Source organism: Zootoca vivipara, chromosome 2 (genome assembly GCF_965207765.1).
Source record: "Zootoca vivipara chromosome 2, rZooViv2.hap1.1, whole genome shotgun sequence".
NCBI classification, from domain to species: domain Eukaryota; kingdom Metazoa; phylum Chordata; class Lepidosauria; order Squamata; family Lacertidae; genus Zootoca; species Zootoca vivipara.
The window spans coordinates 76,934,470-76,961,328 of NC_142584.1; the positions used below are offsets into that span (position 1 = coordinate 76,934,470).

Consider the following 26,859-nt stretch of genomic DNA (forward strand, 5'->3'; position numbering starts at 1 on the left):
GAATTGACCCAGATTGTGTTAAATGGTACTAAATGGCACTAATCAAACCATAAGCCTTCTTCCTTCTTCTTTGCTGAAAACTGCTAATGAATCTTCTCCAGTGTTGAAGGACAGAGGGAAGGGCAGCAAACAGACAAAAATCCAAAGCAATTTACCAGCCCAGAGTTATAAAAAGCTTGATGCCATATTGATGAAACAGCATCCTCTTGCCTCATTAAATTTAAAAACACTGTGGTTTTCGCTGATGACTCATGATCCTGAGCATGATAGTATTTGTTCTTTAGAATGTAAATGAAGTAGAAAATAGTCTGGCCTCGGTGCCTGTAATTCCCTTTTTCTTATTGGGTTATTTTAAGACTCTGTTGTATCTGAGAGATTCATTTTACCCCTGAAAACTTGTTTTGCCCTGAAATAACAGTTCTGATCCAGAGCACATTTTGTGCATAAGTTCCAACGCCAGCCATTGGATACAATTAGGTGAAAGAATTTTAAGAAAAACCGCAAGGGATTGCTAACTTACTATTTCACGAATCTTTGTTAACATTCTTCCTACTATATCATATTTTAGATACTGCTAAAACAATCCTTATTTAATCTGTGGCCACCAGACATGCCCTAAAAACGCTCATGTTTTGGTGGACCGTCATGAGTAAAGGAATCCCAATGTGATAAAATGTCACCAAGAAGGTACTCTGTTACTTATACATTGCTTCTGCCACCTGCCACCAAGAAGACACCTTGCTCATAGGTCCAATACCCAAAAGACAGTGTTAAACCACAACTGAACATAAGGAAGGAGATTGTCTATGAGATACGGCCATCCCAAAGTATGATCAAGTACTTCCATTATCAATACAAGTCATGTTAAAAGAAACGACTCTGGAAGAAATGAAAACTAAGAATACAAGTTAGTAGTACATTCAGAACAGACAATTGAGCACTTTTCATATTTCAAATAATTAACATACGGAATTCGCTCCTCAAAAAGTGAGTCACTGCCATGGACAGCTTTAAAGAGGAATTAAACAAATTCATGAGGATTAGGTCTATCACTAGCTATTAGTCATGGCAGCTAAATTGAATCTCCCATTCCAGAGACAGCATGTACCACATGCCCACTGTTAGAGGGCAATATTGAGAGAAAACCATTGCCCTTGGGCCCTGCTTGTAGTCTTCCCAGAGAGCATCCGGTTGGCAACTTGAGGACAGCAGAGTGCTGAACTGGATAGATCTTTGATCTAATTTTCTTATGTTTTCTTTGCCCAAATGCAGCAGGCAAAAGGCCACCAGGGAGGGGGTAGGTGGAGCAGGAACAGTAAAGAAAGACAAAACACCATCTTGGGATTGAAGTGGCCACAAGTTGTTTTTTTATTGATTACAGATGTAAGTGGGCTTTGGCATAGGCATTGGGTATACTGTATATCCTGAATCAGCCAACCTGATTGCTGGCTGATGCTCCATCAGGGTCAATCCATGATGCAAATCAATGGGATAAACCGGCCTGGTTGCCACTTCTATGGCCTATTAGCCCCTGCATTTGATCCTGGATTGGGGAGTGAGACATACACACACCCTGCTTAGACTAAGGATCCAACCCAATGCCACTTTTCCACCAAAGTTGTGGCAGTTCCTGTGAGAAAGGCAAAAACCCCAAACAGGCCCAATTCGTCTGCAGGCAAATTCCTCCCTGGCTCTGAATACGGCGACCCATTAGTTCCACAGCAAGGCCATATATATGTATAGCCCACTTACCTCCGGGCAGAGCCAGCATATAGCCCACAGGGTGGGTCGGATGTCTGATTTTCAACCACGTTTCCTATTCTCAGAGTGGCTGGCTTTTACATAGCTGCCAAGTTATCCCCTTTTTTAAGGGATTTTCCCTTATGCTGAATAGGCTTCCTCGCGAGAAAAGGGAAAACTTGGCAGCTATGCTTTTATGCTCTGGAAGCAGAAGTCTGACTCTGACAGGTCTGCCGCCAGAGCAAGAGCCCTGATTGGCCCACAGAATTCAAAAAGTCGCAGTCACGTCCCAGCAGCTCCGATGACCGGCCAAGGCCAACAGTGATGTCAGCCGGTCACGTGAGCACGACTCTTATCCCCTCTCTAGTTCTCCCATGGCTGCTCTGGGCAGCAACTGCTCATTCCTTACCAGATTTGTCAACTGACATGTGGGGGTATAATAACTCAGCTAAAGTTAACACTGAGAAATAGTGACTGACACAAAGTCATCTGGTGAATTTCATGGCTGACTGGGGAGAGTTAAGCACCACCCAAAGTTACGGCAACAAAGGTTTAAGGATCCATGCAATACATTTTCTTTATTAATGAACTTGCAGGCTCAACTCTATTACATGGACCTTAGTTCCAAGTAAGTGTGCATAGGATTGCACACGAAAGCTCATACCAATGACAAACTTAGTTGGTCTCTAAGGACTACTGGAAGGAATTTTTTTAATTTTATTTTGTTTTGTTTTAACTTTAACTTGTTTACATTTTTATGTCTATATATTCATTCAACCTTGTATATTTATTTGTGTGTATGGGTGGAAGCAAACTAAATCACTGCGTGCACAGAACAATTTCTGTGAGCACAAGAAAACTACTCCTCTCCTGTGTGCACCCCCAAAACTGTTCTGGGTTTCCCCCCAACCCTCCGGAGCAAATGTGGCGGCAATGCAGGGGTGCGAAGGGAAGTTGTTCCAGATGCACAATAATTAAGTTGGCTAGCCCCTTTTGTATTGATAACAAAGTAAATTAATGCATGAGCCAATAGTATTCAAAAGTGCTGCATTAGTACATGCCAAACATCATTTCCTCCTAAGAACTTGTTACCCGATTTTCTGTTTTTCCTTAAGACAGATGATCGGTTTCATCATAACTGTTGCTCCCCTGTTCTTAAAAGTTTTATATCCCACTTTATCTGAATGCTTGAGGCGACTACATGAGCAGCTTCCCTTCCCCTTCCATTTTCATGTGAATCTGGTCAATGGAAAAGAAAAACTAATCCTTGAAGAATACAGCCCAGAAAGCTAAGTTAGAATAATGAATAGTAAATGATGATACTTAAAGAGGGGATTGTTGCGCCTGCCTGAGCAGGGGTTGAAGATTGGTTAAAAACTGCTTTCAGTCATTGTGTTTACAGGATTAGTTGGAAATGTGAAGTCCTACCAGAAAGCACAAAACAAGGTATCTTATGCTGCACTCACAACAGTCAATTTCTGTTAATTCAATCGTGGAACTATTAATTTTGGCTGGTTAAGATTTGGCTGGTTCTGATGGTTACTAAAATCAATATGAGAATATGAGAGCAGTCCATACCACATTCAATCCATAGAGCAGAAAAGCCTGCTTTGTGGCCAATTGCTTGTTATTGGTTCATGTTCTGCATCTGTACAAAAACAACTGGAGTAGCAGAGCTATTGTCACAAAAAGTTGACTGACGTGAGTGGGTGAAAATAAATGACACTGTATAAGAGCAGTGGTACACACCCTCTCTTGAAGTATGCAATACTTTATCAACGGGGGCAGGGGAGGGAATACGATAAATATATTGGGATGGGTGGAATAAGGAGCAGCTTTCTTTCAAAGAGTTTTATATTTTTCATAAATATTAAACTATTTGTAGAAAGTTCCTTTGCCCTAATAAAACTCATTGTTACTTTGGACAAGAGATTTACAAACAGTACAGTGGTACCTCGGTTTAAGTACACAATTGGTTCCGGAAGTTTGTACTTAACCTGAAGCGTACTTAACCTGAAGCGAACTTTCCCATTGAAAGTAATGGAAAGTGGATTAATCCGTTCCAGACTGGTCCACGGAGTACTCAACCTGAAGCGTACTGAACCCGACGTATGAGTGTAATTGGTTCTGGAAGTCTGTACTTAACCTGAAGCGTACTTAACCTGAAGCAAATTTTCCCATTGAAAGTAATGGAAAGTGGATTAATCCGTTCCAGATGGGTCTGCGGAGTACACAACCTGAAGCATACTTAACCCAAAGTATGAGTGTAATTGGTTCTGGAAGTCCATACTTAACCTGAAGCGAACTTTCCCATTGAAAGTAATGGAAAGTGGATGAATCCGTTCCAGATGGGTCCGCAGAGTACTTAAACTGAAAGAACTCAAACCGAAGCGTACTTAAACCGAGGTATGACTGTATTCATATTTGCTTTCAAATACACCCCATGGACATCAGTGAGACTTAGGGCATAAATCGCATTGAATTCTGAGAGTTACTTAGGATAGTTCAGTCTGTAGAGCATGAGACTCCTAATCCCAGGGTCATGAGTTCGAGCCCCACATTGGGTGAAGGATCCCTGCACTGCAGAGGATTGGCCATGATGGCCCCTTCCAATTATACAATTCTATGATCCTATGAGTAAATATACATAGGTTAGATCCTCACTTCGGCCCTGCATTCAGTAGTCTCAAGGAAGGAAAGAGAAAGGAGGGAGTTTCCTCTATAGAACAACTCATATCGTAGTGGACATTAGGCTCTGAAAATGTTTAGAACCACCAAACCAGCTGTGCCATAAATTAGGTATTCTATGAAATAAAAAAGACAAATTTGTATTAATCTCCCTGGAAAACATACGTTGCATTTTCTGCTATTTAAAGCCAAGAGGTCAGGGAGGGAGTTATCTGAAAAGACATGTGTTGAATTATATGTTGATTGTGAAAATATAAAGATGGAAAATACAGCAGAGCTTGCCAATTATGTGCCATAAGCTGCATTATTTCACATCTCCATAGAAGTCATAATTCATAGGCAGCAAATTGGAGGCGAGGACCCATCTTTTCCCCGATTAGCTGGATCTGCCTCCTTCTATTCCATCATTCACTATAGACATGACCATTAAACAAAACCCTTGCAATGAAAAATGGTGGCCTTGAAAGTTATATAAGATACCCACTGCTCTGATAAATAGCTAGATCCTGCAAGATGCAGAACACCCACCACATTTCGCTGGTGTTATTCAATTGGGCATGGAGGGGAGTCTATTCTTCAGCTTGTGGAATCAAGCAGAAAAATGCCTCCCAAAACATACTGCCTTTGAAACGTGTTCGCTATGAAACAGTTGCCAACTTCATGGATAGGAATGCATGAATGGATTTTTTGCCTGTTTTCTTATGTTTCAGAAAGAGGAGCAAGGCAAGTGAGAGAGGAAATGCAAGGGGGGGGGGGAATCTCCATAATTAACAAGCCCAACTGAAAGTTGTGTTTAGTACTGAACTTTCTACCCAACTTAGAAAGCTAAAACATCATAGAATCATAAAACAGTAGAGTTGGAAGGGACCCCGAGGGCCATCTAGTCCAACCTCCTGCAATGCAGAAGGAGCCTTGTCTCGTCAATTTGTCTGCATATTAAGATTATTAAGAAGCACTCCTGGTACTTCCTGGCAGGGGCTTGTGAAAGGGCCTTTTTGGTAGTGGCTCAGAGTCTATGGCATGAACTCCCAACTGAAGGTCACCATGACTCAAGTTTACCTTCTTTTTTTACCTGCCAGACGACAACTCGCTTTTTGTCAGGCTTTTAGAGGTTGGTGGGTTACGTCATTTTAATGATGATGCTATGTTATTAATGTAATTTATGAGAATGGCCTTTCGTTTTTAGTTTATTGTGTTTTCTATTACCACATTTTTATTTTTATTTTGTTAATTGGCCTGTGAACATGTTTGGTGAAGGGAGATGAAAAAAATAACTAAGTAACTGAACACAGATTTACACATACTTAAGTCCATTCATCATGGGAGCCAACTCTTAGGGGCTGTGGGGGCTTCCGCCTCCACAATAAAATATTTGAGGGGGCCAGGCCCCCACAAAGTTCATGGTGTGGGTGCACTGCATCATGTGATAGATTATGTGGGGCGGGACTTAACTTGGGCCCAACAATATTTTATTCGAGTTGGCACCGCTGCCATTCATTTTAATGTGCACTCCTAAAAGCACTTCTTAAGGAGGAAGCTCCATTCAACACAGTGAGACTAACTTCTGAGTAAGTAGGTTTAGGATTGTGCTGTAAATGCACCTAATTTTGTGCTGGATTTCAGCCCAAATACTTTAGTGGGGTTTTTTTTTAAAAGGGGGGGGGAAAGATCCACTCTACATTCCCCAAACATGTATAATCACAAAATCATTATTTCACTGCACGTAAACATCATTTTTCAATACAGAGGGATTGCTTTTTTCCTTGTGTACCAAACTTTTATATGACATTGTGACATATATTTTTTTGTTTTCTTTTAGAGAAAGTTATAAGCAGAACTTTAGTAAACGTTAAGATATTCTACCCCTCTAACATACTGTAATGTAATCTTTTTGTTTCTTCTCCCAAACATGTACTCACAAGATACATTTTGAAGGCAGGTATGAAATGAGAATTCCTGCAAAAGTGACCTTGGGGCAATGTTTTTTATCTTACTATGACAGTCACTGCCTAGAAAGATTGACTCTCTGGCATAAAGCATCGTGCTGGTTTTTAAAATACTCAGTGCCAGATTTCCAACCTGGCTTCTGTTTTTGCAAGAATACTTTGCTTACTTTGCTAGCTACCTCCAAAGGAAAAAAAAAACCTCCCAATAACTCTGCCCCTGTGCCTTTACAGTTATAAAATGCCATGTACACAAATTATTTACATACATATATCGATCCCACTGAAGTCAAAACAAAATTTTCACTCGTTTCCTGAAGAGGCAGTACTTCATTAACCCAGTACAGATGTTCCCAATCCCTGTAAAAAACTGATCACACACATGTTCCATCTAAGTGAGGAGCCTTACTTGGGAAGAGCAAATTCACACCATATTTTCCTTTCCTTGTCATGAACATGAAAATGGCAACTTGTGGCTTTTCCTGTTCACAAAAGAGGACCAGTAGTCTCGCACGCCGATGCCCTCACACCATGAGAGTAGATCACTCTTATGAACAGTTATTTTAAGAGAAAGGGTGCTACAGCTCCAGTAGCATTGGCTCTCAATTGTTTGACCATCATGTTGATGATTCATTGACACTGTGTGAAAAAGAAAGGCTGCACGGTGCATGTTATATATAGGAGACAGTTTTGCCATCCTGCGGCAAATTTCTGCAGCCTCATTGGATGGAGTGCCGACTGGGTCTCAGTTTTGTGCAGGGCCGTCTTAAGGATATCTGGCGCCGTGGTGCAAAGATCCCTCCCCCCCCCACTTCCCAGAGTTGTCAACCTTTTCCCAAGCCTCTGCGGGGATCGCTCTCCTCCCGCGGAGGCTTGGAAAGGAAGCTCCACGCCTGCCAGCCATATAGTTGGCGGGGTGAAATAGTTGGTTCTTCCTAACCTGCTTGTCCTTGCCCATATTACAATGCACAAATTATGGAGGTAAGGTAAAGGTAACCCCTTTGGGGTTGCGTGCTCATCTCGCTCTATAGGCCGACGGAGCCGCCGTTTGTCCACAGACAGCTTCTGGGTCATGTGGCCAGCTAAGGCTCTGCTGGTGAACCAGAGCAGCATATGGAAACACCATTTACCTTCCCGCCAAAGCAGTACCTATTTATCTACTTGCAGTTTGACGTGCTTTCAAACTGCTAGGTTGGCAGGAGCTGGGACCAAGCAACGGGAGCTCACCCCATCGGAGGGATTCGAAACGCTGACCTTCTGATCGCCAAGCCCTAGGCTTGGGGTTCCTTAATAAAATCTATATGCCTTGCATTGAATCTCATATCAAATTTAGCCAAATCATGCACCACTCATGGCCCTCTGAAAACAGTAGTTAAGGGGACAGTCACAAAAGATAAGATCCTTGGTTGGCAGGCGGATGGAGAGACTCTGTTAAAATTCTACTTCTTTTTTTAAAACTATGTTTCCAATAAGGATAGGAAACATATTGAAAGGAAGGGAAGGCAGTTGCAAACTCATCTAAAATAAATATCAATAGCAGTCATTAGGAACATTTCCCTTCATATCTTTGAAAGTTCCTTTACAGTAATCCAGGACCAAATATTGCTTTACAGACGATATCAGATGAATGTTATATTGCCCTGATATAAATGGGGGTGTTATGAGCATATCCAAAGTACAAGCATAGACTATTTTTTATCCCCAAAGAATCCTGGGAATTGTAGTTTGTTGTGGTGATTATTAGAAACTCTTAGAAAGAGAATTACAATTTTCAGGGTGTCCCATGAAGAAGGAATGACCGTCTTGTAGACCTGCTCTAATTCAGTTTACTTTGGGTTTTCCAAATAGCTTCATTTTTGCAAATAATTTTAGACTCATAAGATATTGTTTTCACTAATGAACAAGTTATGGTGTTGTTTTGCTACTGGAAAAGAATGTGGCATGAGCACAGAGACATTAACATCCTAACCCAACTCACTGAATCACTGAGCATCTCTGACTGAGATTCTTTCAGTATTGGCCTAAGGCTCATTTTACACTTCTGCTCATTTAAACCCCCTGTCAAAGTAAAGCATGTCACAACACAGCATCATACCTTAACGATCAGGTGCTTTCCTGAGTACACCTCAACATATGCAGAAATTCTACAGCCCCAATTAAAACTGAAAGTGCTGTATGGAGCAAGTGCCATTCTAGCTCTTTCTAGCTCAGCATCTGGTCTCTGAAATTAAATTCACTGAAGTGGTCATGCAGCCACCTTAGATTTTGGCAATGCCAGGGCTATTGGCCCAATGGAGGTATCTAATAATATATTGTTTTATTCATGGTATGCAAAAGGCATACCACGTCTTAAAACATAAAAGAAAACAAAGTTTAAAATTTGTTAACTATGACAAGAGAATACAATGCAGCAGAAAACTTGTAAACTGGAGGATACTAAGGGAACCAGGCAGAGGGCCTTCTCGGTGGTGGTGCCCACCCTGGGGAACGCCCTCCCACCAGATGTCAAGGAAATAAACAACTATATGACTTTTAGAAGACATCTGAAGGCAGCCCTGTTCAGGGAAGTTTTTAATGTTTGATGTTTTATCATGTTTTTAATATTCTGTTGGGAGCTGCCCAGAGTGGATGGTGTAACCCAGCCAGATGGGCAGGATATATTATTATATTATATTATATTATATTATATTATATTATATTATATTATATTATAATTAACTAAAACAGTAGTGACAGGCTGAAAGCAGGTGGGAAAAGCAATAATATTATAGGGACCAACTCCCAAAATATATTGGGATGGAGCTGAGCCCCCCCATCTTGAGGGGCCAAGCCCCATCAGGCCTCACTATGAGGGGCCCATTGGGCCTCCCCACAGTCATGGTGGGGGGCCCCAACGTTGGGTGGAGCCCAGCGCCTATAAATCCTATTGTTGGTGTGTGAGTGTTGGGCGGGGGAGAATCCTTTCAGAACTACTGCCACATCCTAAGCTCTGATGACTAGCCAAGAGGCAGATATAAAGTGGGGCACATCTGCCTTTTCCTATTTTTCCCCAACCATCTCTGCTCCTCCCATTGACTGCAATGGGAGGGAATTAACCATATCAGCAGCAGGGCTACTAGGAGGGCCTGTTTGGGGTGGGGATCCATGACCTCCCCTGACATGTCCCTGGAACATGTATTTGGGTCAATGAGACAACAATTCCTTTTATGCAGGCATCCTTAGATATGGAATAGTGTTCCTCATACCAGTCAATCAGCTTTTGGTGGGTAAGCCAATTTTGTGAGTCATCCCAAAGTGGCATGCAATTCTGCCATGCTGAGTGACAAGCACAATTATGATTTTCTTAATAAATGAGTCATTTGATCACATCATCAGTCAGGCATGCTAATAAAATTAGTTGTCCATGTCCATTCAAATTGTAATGGGATTATCATCAAGTATTCTGATGAAAGGATTTCAGTGTATAAATCTCAAGATATAATATCATTAAAATTGACTTTTAATGAATTGGGCCAGATCCTTGCCTGCACCAAGTTGGTACGGCCTCTTTAAAACCCACAGAGTCCTTTACAACAAGAGAACATCTAATCCATTGTTAGTTCAACAAATGTGTATACTGGTCTTCTCATATATTTTGATGAACACTTTTTCCAAAAGAGCAAATTGAAAGAGTGAAGATCATTACATTACATTGCACCAGATGATGATAGGCTGTAATCCAGGATGTTGCATGCACACAGAGATTTCAGTTTTAGCTATTCACATTCTTCAGTCCTTGAATTCAAAGCCATCTATAGCCACAGCACATAAGGTAAACTGGATTTGGACTCAGTCTAAAAATCTCTTTGGAGTTCAAGGGCATTATGCATTATAGGAGCATTACCTTACAATCAATGATATTCTTGCTTCACCGAAACCAAATTATAGGGTTGGGTCCCAAATAGAACCAGACTACCATAGCATAATTACATTCATTCTTAAACGTACTAGGACCAACTACATCAAAGATCCTCCTTTAAGACCCATGCTGATCTTCTAGAAAACACCTTCTGAATTATTCTGTATAACAAAAGAAGCTACCTTATTCTAGGTGGTAGCATTTGTCCATTTAGTCCATTTGCTCATCTAGTCCCTTCTAACTCTACAATTCAGCTACTCTCAATGGTAGCTGTTCTTCGGGATCTCAGATTGGAGTCTTATTCACCATCTGCTTCCTGATCCTTTTTTAAACCGAAGTTGATGGGATTGAATGTGGGACCTTCTGCATGCAAAGCATATTCTCTACCTTTCCTGGGTAGAGCATCTCCTTTGCCCTGATACTGACCTTTCAGATGCAGGTAAGATTTTAGGATCAGCTTTGCTTAGCCTAATTTTAAAAATGTGCGTATATTGTACTGTAATCCATACGTAGATCTAGTGATGGACTTATCTGGAAGGCTAAGTTAAAAGGAATCAAACTAATGTATCTTATCAGTTATGCTCATTTGGTTTGTTTGAACTGAATTGGTTGAAAAATGGAATTTTCATAGATGGATGGGAAACGGATTTATGAATGGTTCGAATCCCTGCAACGGGGTGAGCTCCCGTTGCTCGGTCCCAGCTCCTGCCCACCTAGCAGTTCAAAAGCATATCAAAGTGCAAGTAGATAAATAGGGACCGCTCCGGCGGGAAGGTAAATGGCGTTTCCGTGCACTGCTCTGGTTCGCCAGAAGCAGCTTTGTCATGCTGGCCACGTGACCCGGAAGCTGTCTGTGGACAAACGCCGGCTCCCTCGGCCTATAGAGCGAGATGAGCGCCGCAACCCCAGAGTCGGACACGACTGGACCTGATGGTCAGGGGCCCCTTTACCTTTACCTTTACATGTGAAATGGACACTGGTGAGAAATAAACCCATCTATATGCAATACACATTTTGCTATGATCATAGCTGAATCAGCAGTGTTTCCGTATTCAAAGTAGATCACTTTGCCCTCTTGTGCAACAGGGCTGGTATTGAAACAGCCTCATTTACAGTGCATTCCTATAGATATATAATTGGAACTAAGCCCCGTTGAGTTCAACAGAGATTGTTTCCTTGCAGCCTTACTCCAGCGTTTCCAGAAGGAGCTGTCCTGATGTTTCTGGATGTTCATAAGCTAGGGAAAACCTAAAAGTGATGCTCTTTCCACCTTCTTTGTTACCAGTAACTGCTTCCCAGTAGTACATGAGTTCAGAACAAGGGTGTTCCATTTAAGTATCATGACTAGTAACTGTTAATAGGGCTATTCTCCCTTAATTTATCCAATCCTTCCCTTTGCCTTTAAAAACACCTTAAGCTTCTAGAGTTTACCATTTCTAGTGAATCCTTTAATTTAATTGTGTGTGTTTTCTTTTTATCTACACTGAACTTACAACTTCTATTGGGAGAATCAGAATTGTTCCCGCAACAAGAAATAAGGAACATTTCTCTCTCTTTCCTCTCTCAAATCTGCTCGTATTATAAAATAGATTGCAATGAAGCCAGTAGAGCTTACTTTCAAGGAATGATGCTTAGGAAATATGTACCATTTGTATTCAAGGTGACCTGCCTTTGACGATATATACACTCAGAGCTTCCATCAGCATACAGGTTATGTTAGTGTATCTTACACAAACCCAATAGCAAAATATTATTGAATATGATTAGGATACCTACACATTTGTTGCAGTAATATAACAGAATAATGGTATTACAGCGATACAATGCAGTAAAATCTTGTCATTGTTGTTGTTCTGGTTTCATCTTGGGTTACTTTAGAGTCTCAGTGAAATCACTGAACATTTGTGCTTCTCTGATTTTGTGGCCTAATGGCTTTATTGAAAATTGGAGTGGTAGACCACTGGTTTCCTGTAGCCTCCTGAAACAGCTAGACTAAGAAAAACAATCAATCTACACACATTAGGTAATGTTCATAGTTCTTTTTTTAATCATAGTTAAGTGGCACTGATAAGGTCAGAACTGGAGGAACTAAGGCGATACAGCAAATGCTGAAACTGACACAAGCACACTTTTTAAATAAAAAAAACCCTTTGGCTTTAATTTAGGGATGGGGAAAATTTGATTCAGTTTGCATTTAAGGATGAACATAACTAATCACAAACAGTATGGGGAACAATACACAGTCATCCTTTGAAATTTGCCCATCTTTGAAATTTGCAATGCAATTCACCAGCCAAGTAATGTGTACAAAAATGCATACCCTGGGGTAAAATGTGCATCAAAATGCATACTTCAGTAAAAAAAAAAAGCAGCATGCAAACGTGCATTATATTAGGAGAAATTGCTTGAAAAATGTTTGTGTTAAGCGAAACTGCATATAAAACTATGTTTATAGGAGCAACTTGCACTAAAGTGCTGGTATATTTTTATGAGGATATATTTATATAACAAATTGTGATGGGAATGTGGAGAACTGAATTTAAGATTGGAAAAATGAAAAACTTGGTGACCTGAAATTGACAGATTTGCCCATCCCTAATGTATACAAACTAGTCCACAGTTAAGCATATTAGAGGCATTGGGGGCACTTCTATACTGGGAACTTATCTGCAAGTCTTACAGCAATGAATGGAAGCTTCAAAGGACACCATGCTCATGTGAAACTCCCATGCATTTCAATGGAACATCTGCAAGAAAAATTGCAGATAAATTGAATCCTTCCTTTCCCAACTGCAACACACGAACAACACTTTGTGGGGGGAAATCCTCCTCATGGGCCCTTGAACCAAAGTTTGTTTTCCCTTGCCAGTGCAGAATTGGGGGTGCACTGTAAGACTCCCAGATGTGCATTGGCAATTGCATCTCGACCTGCCTCACCTGACATCACATGTGGCATCGGGGGTGGGGCATGGGGGTGGGGTTTGGGAGAAACTGCTTTGTGGGCCAAATTTGAACCCTTGCCAGGCCAAGTAAATGTGTTAAATGTTTTAAGGCATTCTAAATCTGTTAAAATGTTTTTGATGCGGGTGGTGCTGTGGTCCAAACCACTGAGCCGCTTGGACTTGCCGGTCAGAAGGTCAGCAGTTCGAATCCCCGCGACGGGGTGTGAGCTCCCATTGCTCTGACCAAGCTCCTGCCAACCTAGCAGTTCGAAAGCACATCAAAGTGCAAGTAGATAAATAGGTACCGCTCCGGCGGGAAGATAAACGGCGTTTCTGTGTGCTCTGGCTTACATCACGGTATTTCGTTGCACCAGAAGCGCTTTAGTCATGCTGACCACATGACCCGGAAAGCGCTGTCTGCGGACAAACGCTGGCTTTCTCGGCCTGAAAGCGAGATGAGCGCCACACTGCATAGTCACCTTTGACTGGCCTTAACGGTCCAGGGGTCCTTTACCTTTACCTAAATGTTTTAGGTTTCCCCCCCCCAATGTTTTTAAAATGTTTTAATTTTAAATTGTACTGTTTTAACTTTTTGGTGTGGGCTCCTTTGGGAGAAGGGCAGGATACAAATTCAATTAATAAATCAATCATGTGTTCATGCCCCCTTCCTTCCCATGTTTACATCCATCTGCCAAAACAAAGTCTGAGTCAATATGGCCATTTGTATTTGAAGATGCATATTTAAAATGTGTATTTCATCTCATTTCTAAATGTTTTTTCATCTAAAGTACTATTTTAAAAAGCATTTTGGTATATTACTGTTATCATACAGGAGTTAGAAACCTGCAGCTCTCCAGGTGTTGCTGAGCTCCATTTCCCACCAGCCTCTGCAAACCTGGCCTGTTGGCAGGCATGATGGGAGTCTCGCAACGTCTGGAGGGGCACAGGTCCCTCCAACCTGGTTCAGTAAATTCAAAAAACTGTGAACTCCAAAGGGTAATTGCATTATCTGTGTATTAGCCAGAGAGGTGCAAATGAAGTCAGTTCACTTTAAAAGGGGGATCAAACAAAATTATCTTGCGGCCTTCGATGGGACATAAGAATGTAGCCTTGAAACACTGCTGTAGCCATCAAGCCATGTAGGATTCTCTTGATTACAATCAAGGAAGCACAATTAATTTTGCCCAGTAGGCTAATGCAAGCACCACAACACTGGTATAATATGCTTCATGCTCCCCCATCAATCAGTAGAGCAAGCTCAATGCTTTTTGCCATCTCAGATATGACAGAACAGGAACAAGCTCAGATCCCTCTATTATCTTCAGTGGGTTTTGGAGAACACTCTCAGTTTCTCCTGAAAGCCATCCATGTTTGAGGCTGCATAAGGGATCCTGCTCGCCCACTGATGCCATGGAGGAAGATATCCCTTTAATTTTGGCACCCTCGCCAGCTACCTAGTCTGCCTGCTGCATTGTCACTCCAAGCGTGCCTGCCTGGAGGGCCTCTGTAAGCAATGACTCAACTTTCAAACAAGCCTTCAAGGGCAGCCATCCAACTCTTCAGCGTCAGGGTAAGGCACGAACGAGGACAGTTGCCAGGTTTGAATCTGAGAAAGTGCTGCTAAGTGTTGTGAACTTGGAGGGAGTTAATGAATTGTGATCCTGGCACCTGCATGGCTTGGGTGCCCAAGAATAGCCCGGGATTTTGAGCTTGGGTGTCCAGAAGATCCCGTTCAGCAACTAAGCTGGAGACAGATGCAATAGGTTTGGAAGGTGGCATGCTCTAGAAGAGTTTAAGGCAATTCAAAAAGAGGACACCCTGCTCTTGGTTTGCATGCATAGGGGTGGTCTGCCCATAGGCCCCTGCATGCTTGGGGTATCCTGCACTTTCACCATTTGCAAACAGGTTTTGCAACATTTCTATGTTGTTTCAAACACCAGCCAACCCTGTTTGACCAGAAGCAACATTACGACAAAAAGTGTGTGTGTGCCATGGGAAGTGAAGCCTTTCTCAAACTACTTCCAAATCTCTTAAAAACTATTCCCATTTCCATCTCCAACCTCAACGAAGCTACTTCCTTCCACGCCGCCCTGGCCTCCTTCAAGAGGAAGGGTGGGATATAAATTGAATAAACAATAGTAAGTCAGAAGAGCTACCCAGTGCGTTTGCTTTCGCTTGGCCCAGATTCAACTCGAGTCAAGTCACAGGGTTCCTATCCAATTTAGGTGGACTTTCAAGCAAGCATGAGCCTGACAGACCAATCTGTGGACCTGGGTTTCCCCAGCCTCTGCCTCTTCAGCAGCAGCATTCTCTGAACTCCCAGCATGTTTCAGAAAACCACTGAAAAGTCAGGTCTGCAAGTGGTGTCCAAAGCAGAAGTCCTATGAGAATAAGCCCTGCTGAACTGGCTGGACTGGCTTCTGAGTAAAGATGCATTGGGTGGGACCAACAGCAACGGAGGTGGGCAATGGCATGTTGTACATTAGGTGCCATTCTTAAAGAGATATGACAGCTTACTGAGTACATGTGCCTCTTCTAAAAGCACGTCTGTGAAACTGGGAACAGATAAGAATGGCAGAATGATTGAAGCAAGGGGAAATTTTAAGGGCCAGCAGGTACAAATACGATTTGTATGTATGGCTTTGTCTGCATACTTGTGTGCACCTGTGCTTGTGTGTCCCAGGCTAACTCATAGCACAGCACACTCCTAGTTCCAACAGGTCATCTTGTCAGATGTCAGTGGGTGTGAGGACAGATCTTGGGGATGGCAGACAACCAGACTTGCTCTTGAAGAGGCTCAGGTTTGCGAGGAGGAGGAGGAGGAGGAGGAGGAGGAGGAGGAGGAGGAGGAGGAGGAGGAGGAGGAGGAGAAGAAGAAGAAGAAGAAGAAGAAGAAGAAGAAGAAGAAGAAGAAGAAGAAGAAGAAGAAGAAGAAGAAGAAGAAGAAGAAGAAGAAGAAGAAGAACAAGAAGAAGAAGAAGAAGAAGAAGAAGAAGAAGAAGAAGAAGAAGAAGAAGAAGAAGAAGAAGAAGAAGAAGAAGAAGAAGAAGAAGAAGAAGAAGAAGAAGAAGAAGAAGAAGAATGCAGTCAATTTCTTGTAAGGGCCTCCTCCAGATTAACTTTAAGGTCCCCTGCCAAGGCTTCCTTAAAACAGAGATCCATTCAATTGTTTATATAATCTGTTTTAGTGTTTAAAGTCCTCCATATTTTAAAGCAGGGTTGTGTTTTTTCCTTGATTTTACTGTGTTATCTTCAAGGTTGGTTGGTTGGTTGGTTTTACAAACAAGCGGTGTATAAATTTTATGAAATAAATAAATAAATGTCACTCTCTGTTTAGACTCAGAGAGCATATGAGTAAGCAGACATGGTTTGAAGTACAAGGGACAATAATCCTCTGCCCGTTGCCCCTGTGTTTTAATTTTTTGGAAGCCATCCAGTGTGGCTGGGGTAACCCAGTCAGGTGGGCAGCATACAAATAATTTGTTGTTGTTGTTGAAAAAAGGCAAAGGTTCCCTGGACGATTAAGTTCAGCCAAATTAGACTACCTCGGTTTAAGTACACTTCGGTTTGAGTACTTTCAGTTTAAGTACTCTGTGGATCGTCTGGAACGGATTAATCCACTTTCCATTACTTTCAATGGGAAGGTTCATTTCAGGTTAAGTACACTTCAGGTTAAGGAGAGACTTCCGGAACCAATTGTGTACTTAAACCGAGGTACCCCTGTATAGGGTATGGCGCTCATCTCTGTGTTCAGGCTGAGGGAGCCGGTGTTTGTCCACAGACAGCTTTCCGGATCAATTGGCCAGCATGACTAACCCGCTTATTACTATTATTCTGAAGATAATTGTCCTTAAAATATGGCAATAAGGTTAGACCAACACCACTGAAGCTGAGGTGACAATATTCTCCCTCCTCATGTTCTGCGCATCTGCTGTTGAATTAACACCATGAAAGGCAGTACCTGAGTTGCAGAGATTCTGAAGACCCCACCATTCCATTGACATCTGGAGCATTTTAAGAAGAAATATCTTGCTATCTGGCTAAACTGAACTTGGAGGGAAAAATAAGCATCAGGACATCAGACAATGTAGTTATTAAAGCAGGCTTCCTCAGACTGGGCCCTCCAGATGTTTTGGGACTACAACTCCCATCATCCCTAGCTAACGAAGCCAGTGGTCAGGGATGGTGGGAATTGTAGTCCCAAAACATCTGGAGGGCTGAGTTTGCCTGTGCCTGGATTAAAGTGTTGGAGAAGGGCCTGGGATACCTGGGTTCAAATCCCCTCTCAGCCATGAATCTCACCAGGTGACCTTTGTGCAAGTCACTGCCTCTCAGCCTAACCTATCTCACAGGGTTGTTCTGAGGATGAAATGTGGAGCGGGGAAGACCATGTGTACCCCCCTGGTGTCCTTGGAGGAAAAGGTAGACTATAAATGTTCAAGGTTGCTCTCTCGACTGCATTGGTTTTGATTCACAGCTAAACACTGGTGGGTTAAGATTAAATAGGGTTGGATAACCACTCCTGGTTTTGATTCACAGCTAAACATTGGTGGGTTAAGATTAAATGGGGTTGGATAACCACTCCTGGACGAGATAGTTGGACAGTGTTCTCGAAGCTACGAACATGAGTTTGACCAAACTGCGGGAGGCAGTGCAAGACAGGAGTGCCTGGCGTGCTCTGGTCCATGGGGTCACAAAGAGTCGGACATGACTAAACAACTAAACAACAACAACAACAACAACAACCACTCCTGACAAATAAAGAGTCCAGATGTCTCTTGAGCCTAGCAGCCTCCTCATTCACAAGCCTCAAGAATCTTTGAACTTTGACTGGCTCCATTCCAACAATCCACAGGTCTGGAGTCATAGGTGCCCGCATGCCACCTCTGAAAGCGGAATTTGTGTCATTATGCGCTACAGTTTTGATGGCGGATTAAAAGTACCTTACAATCACAGGCCTGGAACTCTGCCCTTAATGTGTCTCATTGTGTTCAGAAATGGCTTGGTACTACAAATGGTGCAGTGACTGAACGCTGAAAGTTTCATCCAGAGCGAAGCCATCATGAAATCACATTTTTCACGAGGATAAACTGTATGGGTGGTGGCTATAAAATCGCTATAAAAGCAAAGTCAATATTTAACCCCGTGCTTATAGGGGCTCCCAGTCAATATTGTTGGGCTTGCTGTCTATTACACTTACATGAGAGAAAAGTGGATGAAAATCATGGATAGCAAGATAGTTATTACATTGCACATTTGGAGAGAAAGCAACACAACTTCTGACAAATAACTCCTTACCTCAGATGCACCCCCAAGGGAGCTTTGTTATACAAGCACAAAAATAAGGTAACATATTAATAATGTTAATTTGTTTTTGTTTTTATTTTAAGTGTTGTGGAAGACATTCAGTTTGTATTATTTATTTCTCCAATTTTGATTCCTCATTTATCCAAACACAACACCAAGGCACATCCATATATATATATATATATATATATATATATATATATATGCATTTGATAAGTGAATTGCTAGGACTTTTTTTAAAAAGTAAATAAACTAACCATGAATAAAACAGCTTAATTTCAAATCCAATGCAAAAGTGATTGACCACAGTCCAAAACAGCTATCAGTGGCGCAATAATCAAACAATAAAACACAGATGCCCCACATCTGAGAGCTCAACATGGAATGTGTATATCATTCTGATCTAGTTCACATTTCTGGATAGTTCAGTCAATAGAGCATGAGATTCTTTATCTCAGGGTTGCTGGTTCGAGCCCCACACAGGGAGCAAAGTTCCCTGCATTGCAGGGGGTAGGACTAGATGACCCTCGTGGTCCCTTCCAACTCTACGATTCAATATGTAAAAATCAGTTAAAACACCCATAACTGCAGGGAAACTGATGTAATAAATCATAACTGACTATATTATTCTTGCCGTTCATTGATTAAAAACAATGACAGTGGCTCTGTGGTTTTCTATGCCACACAACTATGGTTCCCAAAATGTGATTATCTGAGGCTGAGCTCTTCCTCTCAGCAGTGGAGGAAGCCACTCGGACTACTGGGGCAGCGCACCCAGGGGTGGGGGGCAAGCCGCCCATGGGGGCAGGGCGAGGGCGGGGCTAGCCACCCATAGGGGCAGGATGCTCCGCAGGGCCTCTTTATTCAAAGCCTAAATATATCAGTGAAGCTCTAATAATCTGACCTGAACCTAATTTTGACACCCTGGAAACATAACCCCTCCCAGAGACAATGTACCCACATACCATGTTTCCACAGCTCATTGATGGGTCCAGACTGCTGAGCCATGGTTCAGAAATCACTGCCACAGAAGACACCGTTCCTAGTCACCATCAAATGCTAATCTCAAAGACTTCTGAGTTGGAAGCATAGGAACAGATGTCTTCCTAAGCCCAGAAAAGTAGAATAGTTAAGAGGCTAAGTGAGCTTCTCAGATGCATAGGACCTGTCTTAGACCACACTACTGTACAATGTGCTAAGTAGACCAAAATCGGTACTGTCAAGACGATCCACACTTTTAACCACCTTGACTCCAACTAAAACAAGTTGATTTAAAGAAGTGTCAAAAAGCAATTAATCCACTTTACATGGGGTTTAGAACATTTCCACACCTCACTCTTAAACCAGTTTTGGTAATGCAGATGTAAAACCTGCATTGGCTAGAATGAACGTTTGGTTTTAAAAGAGATACCCCACCACCACCACATTCTCCCATACAGTGCATGGGAGGCTCTCTGACAGGTCATGTGGAAGAGTGTTTTCTTGCGTTTTCACATCCAGAGCTTACACCTTTCCTATCACCACCTTAAACTGGTCTGAAACATGATTGTAAAACCTAGACACACACTGGAAACCATCTCAGCTTTTTTTAAAAAAATGGCTTTCCATCCCACATGCACCATATTTGCACATTGCACAATAAACTGTGAAACAGAGTTAAGAGCATATTCTTGTGCTATGAGTTGAAATGCCTAAATAGCATGCTGTTAGGCATCTTAACTCAGAAGTAAGCCCCACTGAGTCCAATGAAACCTATTCCCTAGTAACTGGGTTTAGACTTGAAACCCAATCCTAAACAAATCTGGATTTCAATTAGACATTTCTTAGGAAGTGTATTGAGGGTTGCAGCCTTACAGTAGAAACAGTTGTGATATGTGTGGGGGTGAGGGGGCGTGGATAACATAAAAACATAACGTAAGTCCCACTGGATCAGGCCAGAGTTTTATATAATCCAACAACCACAGACAGACAGTGGGGTGAGGTGCTATAACTCACCTGACCTCCAGTAGGTCACTTGGTGCTGCTTACTGGGAGTTAGAGCGGGAGGGGTGAGGCGGCAGGGAGTTGGGTGCAGTGCAAATGCACCAATAGGAGGGCTGGATTCGCTCTGCTGCTCCATTTGCACCCTGCTGACCTCACCACTGCCTTGCCCTCTACCACCCAGTAAACAGCAGTGATGCAGCTGACTAGAGGTCAAGTATTTGCCATTGCCCCACCATGCAATCCACTGCTGTCTGACATCCTGTTCTCACTGTGGCCAATCAAAGGCATATGGGAAGCCTTCAAGCAGCAGTGGTGGACCTTGGAGTCTCAAGATTTCAGCGGCGCCAAAATTCAGTGCCCCTCCCCGCCTCTCATGCTCCATTCTAAATCGTAGTTGTGGCATCCCCTGGGGCGCCCCCGGAGCTCCACACCCAGTGCAAGTGAACCAGCCGTGTTCCCCTAAATCCACCTCTGCAAGCAGGACCTGGCTGCAACAGTACTCTCTCTCCCCACTTGTGATTCCCAGCAACTGGTAAGCAGAGGCATACTGGCTCCCACAGGGGAGTAGGCCTATGAGTGGAGTAACGGCTACATACCTAGTAAGGATGAGTATACATCAGGGCTTTGCATATCTCTGCTGAAGCCAGTTCTCCTAAGCAGCCTCCTGCAGATGCCATCACACCCTTTGCCTATCACACAAACACACACACACACTTCCTTTCGTAACTCTTCGGTGGACTTGAGGCTCCACCTTGCCACAGCTTTTATAGTAAAGCGGTAACATACCCACTTTCAGCTCTTTTCCAAAGACCGTCCTCTCGCCCAGGGCAGAGCAATTCCACCGTCCATTGCGAAACTGAAACTGGCACTCGTTGATGCCCATTTGGGAGCCTTCTCCGATCACTATGATGGCATCGGGCCTGCTCTGACAGATCGCCCTCTGCCGAGGAGCTAGGCCCGGGATCTTGTTGCAGATGATGCTGGCCCCCAGAGCCACGACAGAGGAGAAGCCCCTAGGACGAGAAAAGGAGAGAGAGAAGGAAGGTGGAGGCTGGACCAAGCTCGGCAGCAGCACCAAGTCAGTGCCACAGTCAATCGTTTACACAGGTCTTCTGAAGGAGCTGGATGTGGTAGGTCTTTTCACCTTCTAAGTACTACACGGATGCCTTTAAAGCCCTCTTCAGCCCCTGATCTGCCCTTCAAGGCCTGGCAGCAGCTGATGCTACACAGTGTTAACTTTTCACCAAGCCAAACGCTTAGCAGTTTGGTTAGTACGATTCCCTCTCCTTCCGCCTCCAGCCCCCCAAAACCAACACACACAAACACACACACGGGTTAAGTAAGGGGCGTCGAACCAGAGCGAACGTGCCCGTCTCCCGTTTCTCTCTCCCAGGCATTTTCACGTAGCATTTATGCTCCAACCCTTCCGGGTGCTGTTTGCTAATGTCAACTGGCAGGTTGCGGCACATACTCGAGCAGAACCGAAAACATCATTTTGCTAAACCAGCCCGTGGCCAAGACAAGCCCGACGCGGCTCGGCTTGCCTTGCCCGCCCCAGCAGTCCCCCGGGGAGCCTGCGGGTGAAAAGAGTCAAAGGAGCGATTTGGGTCAATAATTAGATCGAGATCTCGGGAGATAAGAGTGTTAAACAAGGATAAGGAGGAACACGTGGGCTTTTCCCAGAGCGCAATCCAACTTCCTGATATATAAATTAAAGCGCACAGACTCGGGATCAAGAAGCTTTCACCGTTTGAAACGGTGCTTTTCTGTCTAGAAACTAAGCTCCCCACCCGAGCGGCCTTGCTCGCACACGCCTTCCAACATCTCGCAAAGTGCACGTGAGCGCTGCCTTGGGAAGCCTGGTCGTGGCGCACTCCTGTTCAATTAGACACTCACGGGTATAAGTTAACGCACCTACTAGTTTCAAGTAGGGCCAAACCTACCTGAGAATTATCCAATAATGGGCTAACTCTCACCAACTTCACAAGCCAGATCTGAACTGTACGTCATTTCCGTGGTTCTTTGAATACAAAAACCATATCTCAGGCGCGCTGTCCGGATTGGGGGAACGCTACTGCCCTGCGTCAATCTGCGCTCTAGGAGCCCTCACATTCGGAAGCAAGTTCCGATGTAATGAATGAGACCCTTCTGCAGGTCCATCTGCTTAGGATCGCGCGTCGTCCTAAGCATCACTTTCTGCGCGGTACCAAGCGGTGGGCTGTAGCAGCGCCGACTTTTTTGCGCTGACGGTGGTGTTGACGGAGGAGTTGGGGTGTCTGCGATTCCACAGGCCAGTTATCCCGAGAAAGGGCTAAACAAAGAGTTTGCGGGACGGGAGTTTGACCTGGGCCGGAGCCCGGAGGGATTTAGGAAATCAAGGGAATCCCAAAACGCGGGCGAAGTTCGCAGACTTAGCTCTGGAATTTATAAGTTATATTCCAGCCCTGGGAGATATCGTGCTGCCGAGCATGTACAGAGCGCTTTTGCTTCCTTTCCCCACGTAACCCATCGATCCGGGATCAGGCGGGGTTTTTGAACCCAGCCAACTCACCCTAGCCCCCACCCAAAATATAAACACTTTAAATAAATTTGCTCTGAGAAAGGCTGGGTCTGCCCAAGAAAAGAGGGAGGCTGAAGCAGGTAGCGCGCGCGCTCTCTCTGCCTGTCTCGCCTGAGCTCATTCAAGCGCTCCTCTCCGCGCATTAGAAAGCAAAGCCTGGATGGATTTCAGCGGGCAGCGGAGGTCCAGCCCCCGGCGGCAGCGGAGATCTCCCCGCCGCCTCTTGCCATTCTGGTCATGCCTCTCGCACATCCACAGCAAGTGTTTTCTCTCTCCCCAACACGCCCCCCCCTCGCGAGCCACACACTTAGTATATAATGTGGGAACAACAGCAGCAGAAATCATATTCCTACCCTGGCTTTAAATAAAAGGGAAGAACCGCTTGCAGACTCAACCTTCCCCCCCCCCCCCGCCAGTTGAATGCTAACAGGTCCGGGCAGGTTTGGCACGATGTGTTTGCGTTTGGGGGGGGGAGACGGGGGGCGGCGACTTACCCAATTTTGATATAGACAATCCCTAGGCTCAGAAAGATGTGGAATATCCAGCGCCTGGTTTTCCTGTTCATATTCCTCGTTGGTTGTTGGGTTTCAGATCAACATGCGAAATTATGTATCTTTTTTTCTTACAATAATAATAATAAAAGCAGCAGCAGCAGCCGTAGTAATAGTAGTAGTAATTCCTCCCTCACACTCTTTGCGCGCTGGTTAACTTCTCGGTGCCTCAGACAGTGCAACGCCAGGTCAAAGTAGTGCAGACAAAACAGTCCAACCCTCCTGAGATCGGAGCCACCCGGAGCGAGCGGTGGGTGTTTGTAAATCCCAAGAGACAATCACCATCGCCCTCTCCGCTGGGTCTCTCTCTCTCTCTCTCTCTCTCTTCACTCCTTCTCTATCCCGGATTTGTATGCCTGTCACACGTAACACTTTAGAGCGCGCTGGGGGAAGAGAAGAAGGGGAGAGGTGGGGGGAGAGAACACCACACACCACATGTATAGGCTCCAATAATCTCTCTCCCTCTCGCAGCGCGCAGCAGCTCTGGAGGATTTCCCCTCAGGTTCAATGTTACTATCTCTCTATGTGTATCTCTCTTTCTCTCTCTCTTCTTCAGCCTACTTGGGCGTGTTCTCCAAAGGAGGGAGTAGTCCAGCTGGGGTGGGGGGTGGGAAGGGAAAGAAGTGTACGGTTTGGGATGGGGGCGAAACGGGACGGCGGGAGGAGGGGGTGGGAATAAAGAATCGCACGCAGAAAGAGATCACCTGTTTGCCAAAAGAGAGGAGGAGGAGAAATCCCTCCAGGAGCTGACTGGCTTCTACCCCACCCCGCTGAAAGAAGGAGGGTTTACAGCAGGCAAACCTCCCGCGATTTGAATGGCAGTCCGGAGCGCAGGATCAATTCCTGATCAATTCCCACTTGCTCAGATTGGGAAGGCTCCCTTGACAGAGAGGCTCGCCAGGGCAGCCGCCACCTCCTACTCGGTTCCCTCGCCTCCCTGTTCTGACGCTCCGCTTCCCTCGTTGCTCCTGTTTTTCCTCTCTGCCCGTTCAGGTCGGCGTGGTTTTTTTCCGCCTCCCCCGTCCCCAAACCTGATCGATGATTTCGCGCGCTGTCAGGGAGGGAGCGGAGCGGAACTTTCCTGCTGGAGCGCGTGGGGAGGGTTCGTGCGCGCAGAAGCGCGCTTGGCCCGCAGTACACACCTTGGCGTCCCACACCTGTCTAGCCCAAAGCAGGTCCCGCGCAGTTCCGTGCGGCTTGTTCCCAGTTCAAGGGGGACGGAGGGGGCAGGATCGGAGCCTACGTTCCCCTTGGGTCTGACAGGGTGCTTGACATACCGAACCCTAAACAAGACTCACCGAGTTGGAAGGGACTCTGAGTATCATCTAGTCCAACCCCCTGCAATGCAGGAATATGCAACTGTCCCTTGCGGGGATCGAACCTGCAACCACAGTGTTATCAGTACCACGCTCTAGCCAACTGAGCTATTCAGCTGATTCCCCCCTTATTCTCCAGAGGGATTTTCTGAGGTGCCTACCCAACTTCCTTTCCTTCCATCTAGCAATCCCCCCCCCCCGGCGTGTTTGTGTTTTGTGTCTGCCTCGGGATGCGCCGACGGCCCCAGACGCAGAAGCCACCACCCTCGCCTCTCCGCCACAGCAGGAGCAACATCTCCCAGCTAAACGGGATAGCGAGAAGGGGGAGCGGGGAGGAAGGGAGGGGGCGCTCCATCGGCGGCAGGGCCAGCAAGAGGCTGCCGTGGAAATAGATCTCTGTTTTGTTCAGCACCAGTAGCGAAAGCCTCGAGCCCAGGACAATTTAGATACTATCGGCCGCTATTGACGGCGAGGCTAGACTCTCAGACAGCAGCCCCCGAAAGAAAAAGACCATTGTTGCCTCGCCACTTTTGCCTATATGCTTGGCTTGCCTTCCACCCCGCGCCCCTCCTCGCTCGCGACGCCACTTCTTTTGGATCGATTTATTCCGGGACAAAAGAGGGGCGGGAGGAGGCCGAGCTGCTCACCCCGTGCTCAGGCAGGTGCCCTGCAGCTTCGGGAGGGGGGCGTTGTGTGTGGCAAGGCCCGGGGGAGGCAAGCGGGCGGGGGAATTGTTGTTGGGTGCTTTTGAGTTGCTTGGTTGTTTCATCCTCCACCTCTCCCCTTCCCAGTCGAGAGAAAGTGCCGAGCGAAGGTCTGGAGGGAGAGACGATTCCGAGCGAGGGCACCTTCTCCTCTAGATTCCATGTGCTGCGGGATCGCTTCTCCTCCTCCTCCTCCAACCTGGATTTTGCCCCCCACCCATGGCCTTGCAGCCTTCGCCAAGTTGGTGTCTTGACCACCTGCCCTTACACACACGCCAGCTTTGTTGCAGAGGGCTTTTGTGTGATCCTAACAGCGGGACCTGACACTGCTGGGGGGTCGGGGGTGGGTGGGTGACGGTTTTATTATGATCCCCTTATCACACTCGCACAAGGGAGGACTCGTCCAATGATAACAGCAGGGGTGTGGTGGCGGTGCTGGAAACGGCGCAGCAGCAGCTTTGGGTTTCAATAATAATCATCACCGTGATGGTGCCGGTGATACTAGAACAATCATAATAAACGCAAAAAAGGCATTTAAAAAAGAGCGCTGCTGTTGTCTCATATGCCCTGCACAAACAGGTGATCCGAAATATCACTTAGCACATTTGACAGAGTTATGAGTAGAAAAGCAATTTGCAAATACTTTTAATTCCACTGATCTGACAAAACGCCCGAGCGCGGTGCTGTATCCCTCGAGGGCAATACGAGCTGTTTACTACAGTAGAAATCCACATTCCAAAACAGGAGGCTTATGAAACTGCAGCAGGTCGGTCCCCCGCCCGCCCGCCCCGCCCCGCGCTCTTGTCTCCTCGGAAGGGAGCTACCTCCTTTGGAGGGGGACAGTGGGCGACCACGATCCGCTCGTCCGACGTGCATTAAACGCTATCCAATATATATATAAATATATACGGTATGTATTATGCGCGCGGGAGGGTATAAATTTATTCTAACCCCTCCCCCTCTCCCAAAACAAATTTATTTCAGGCGACAATCCAAACCCCACATTTTGCCAGAGAGTGTGAGGTGTGGGGCGATCACGCTTTCCGCCACCGAAGAGAAATCCCACGTGGGATTAAAACAAACCAAAAACTGGCCAGGTAGTCCAGGAAGGGTGCAGATCAGGCGCCCGAAAGTTTGCTCTGTTTTCTTTGTCAATGCGCCATCTAGTGGTAGGCGAGTTCCACGGCAGTAAACGGAGGATGAACTAATAATGGTCGAATTGACCTT

General features: G+C 45.0%; 1 protein-coding gene across 3 annotated transcripts in view; it reads right to left on the reverse strand.

Moving 5' to 3' along the window:
* WNT7A (Wnt family member 7A) overlaps positions 1 to 24,580 on the reverse strand; it is a 59,031-nt gene extending 34,451 nt beyond the window's left edge. The window contains exons 1-2 of one of the 3 annotated variants that reach the window (XM_035106293.3): positions 23,556 to 24,580; positions 21,288 to 21,514 (exon numbers count right to left, since the gene is read on the reverse strand). In XM_035106293.3, coding sequence (XP_034962184.1) covers positions 21,288 to 21,514; positions 23,556 to 23,626 — 298 coding nt within the window. In that variant the 5' untranslated portion in view covers positions 23,627 to 24,580. Of the gene's footprint in view, positions 1 to 21,287; positions 21,515 to 21,856; positions 21,975 to 22,444; positions 22,578 to 23,555 lie in introns of those variants that run through there. The other 2 variants (XM_088662215.1, XM_088662214.1) reach the window with 2 other exon arrangements.
* Positions 24,581 to 26,859: the final 2,279 nt, after the last annotated feature.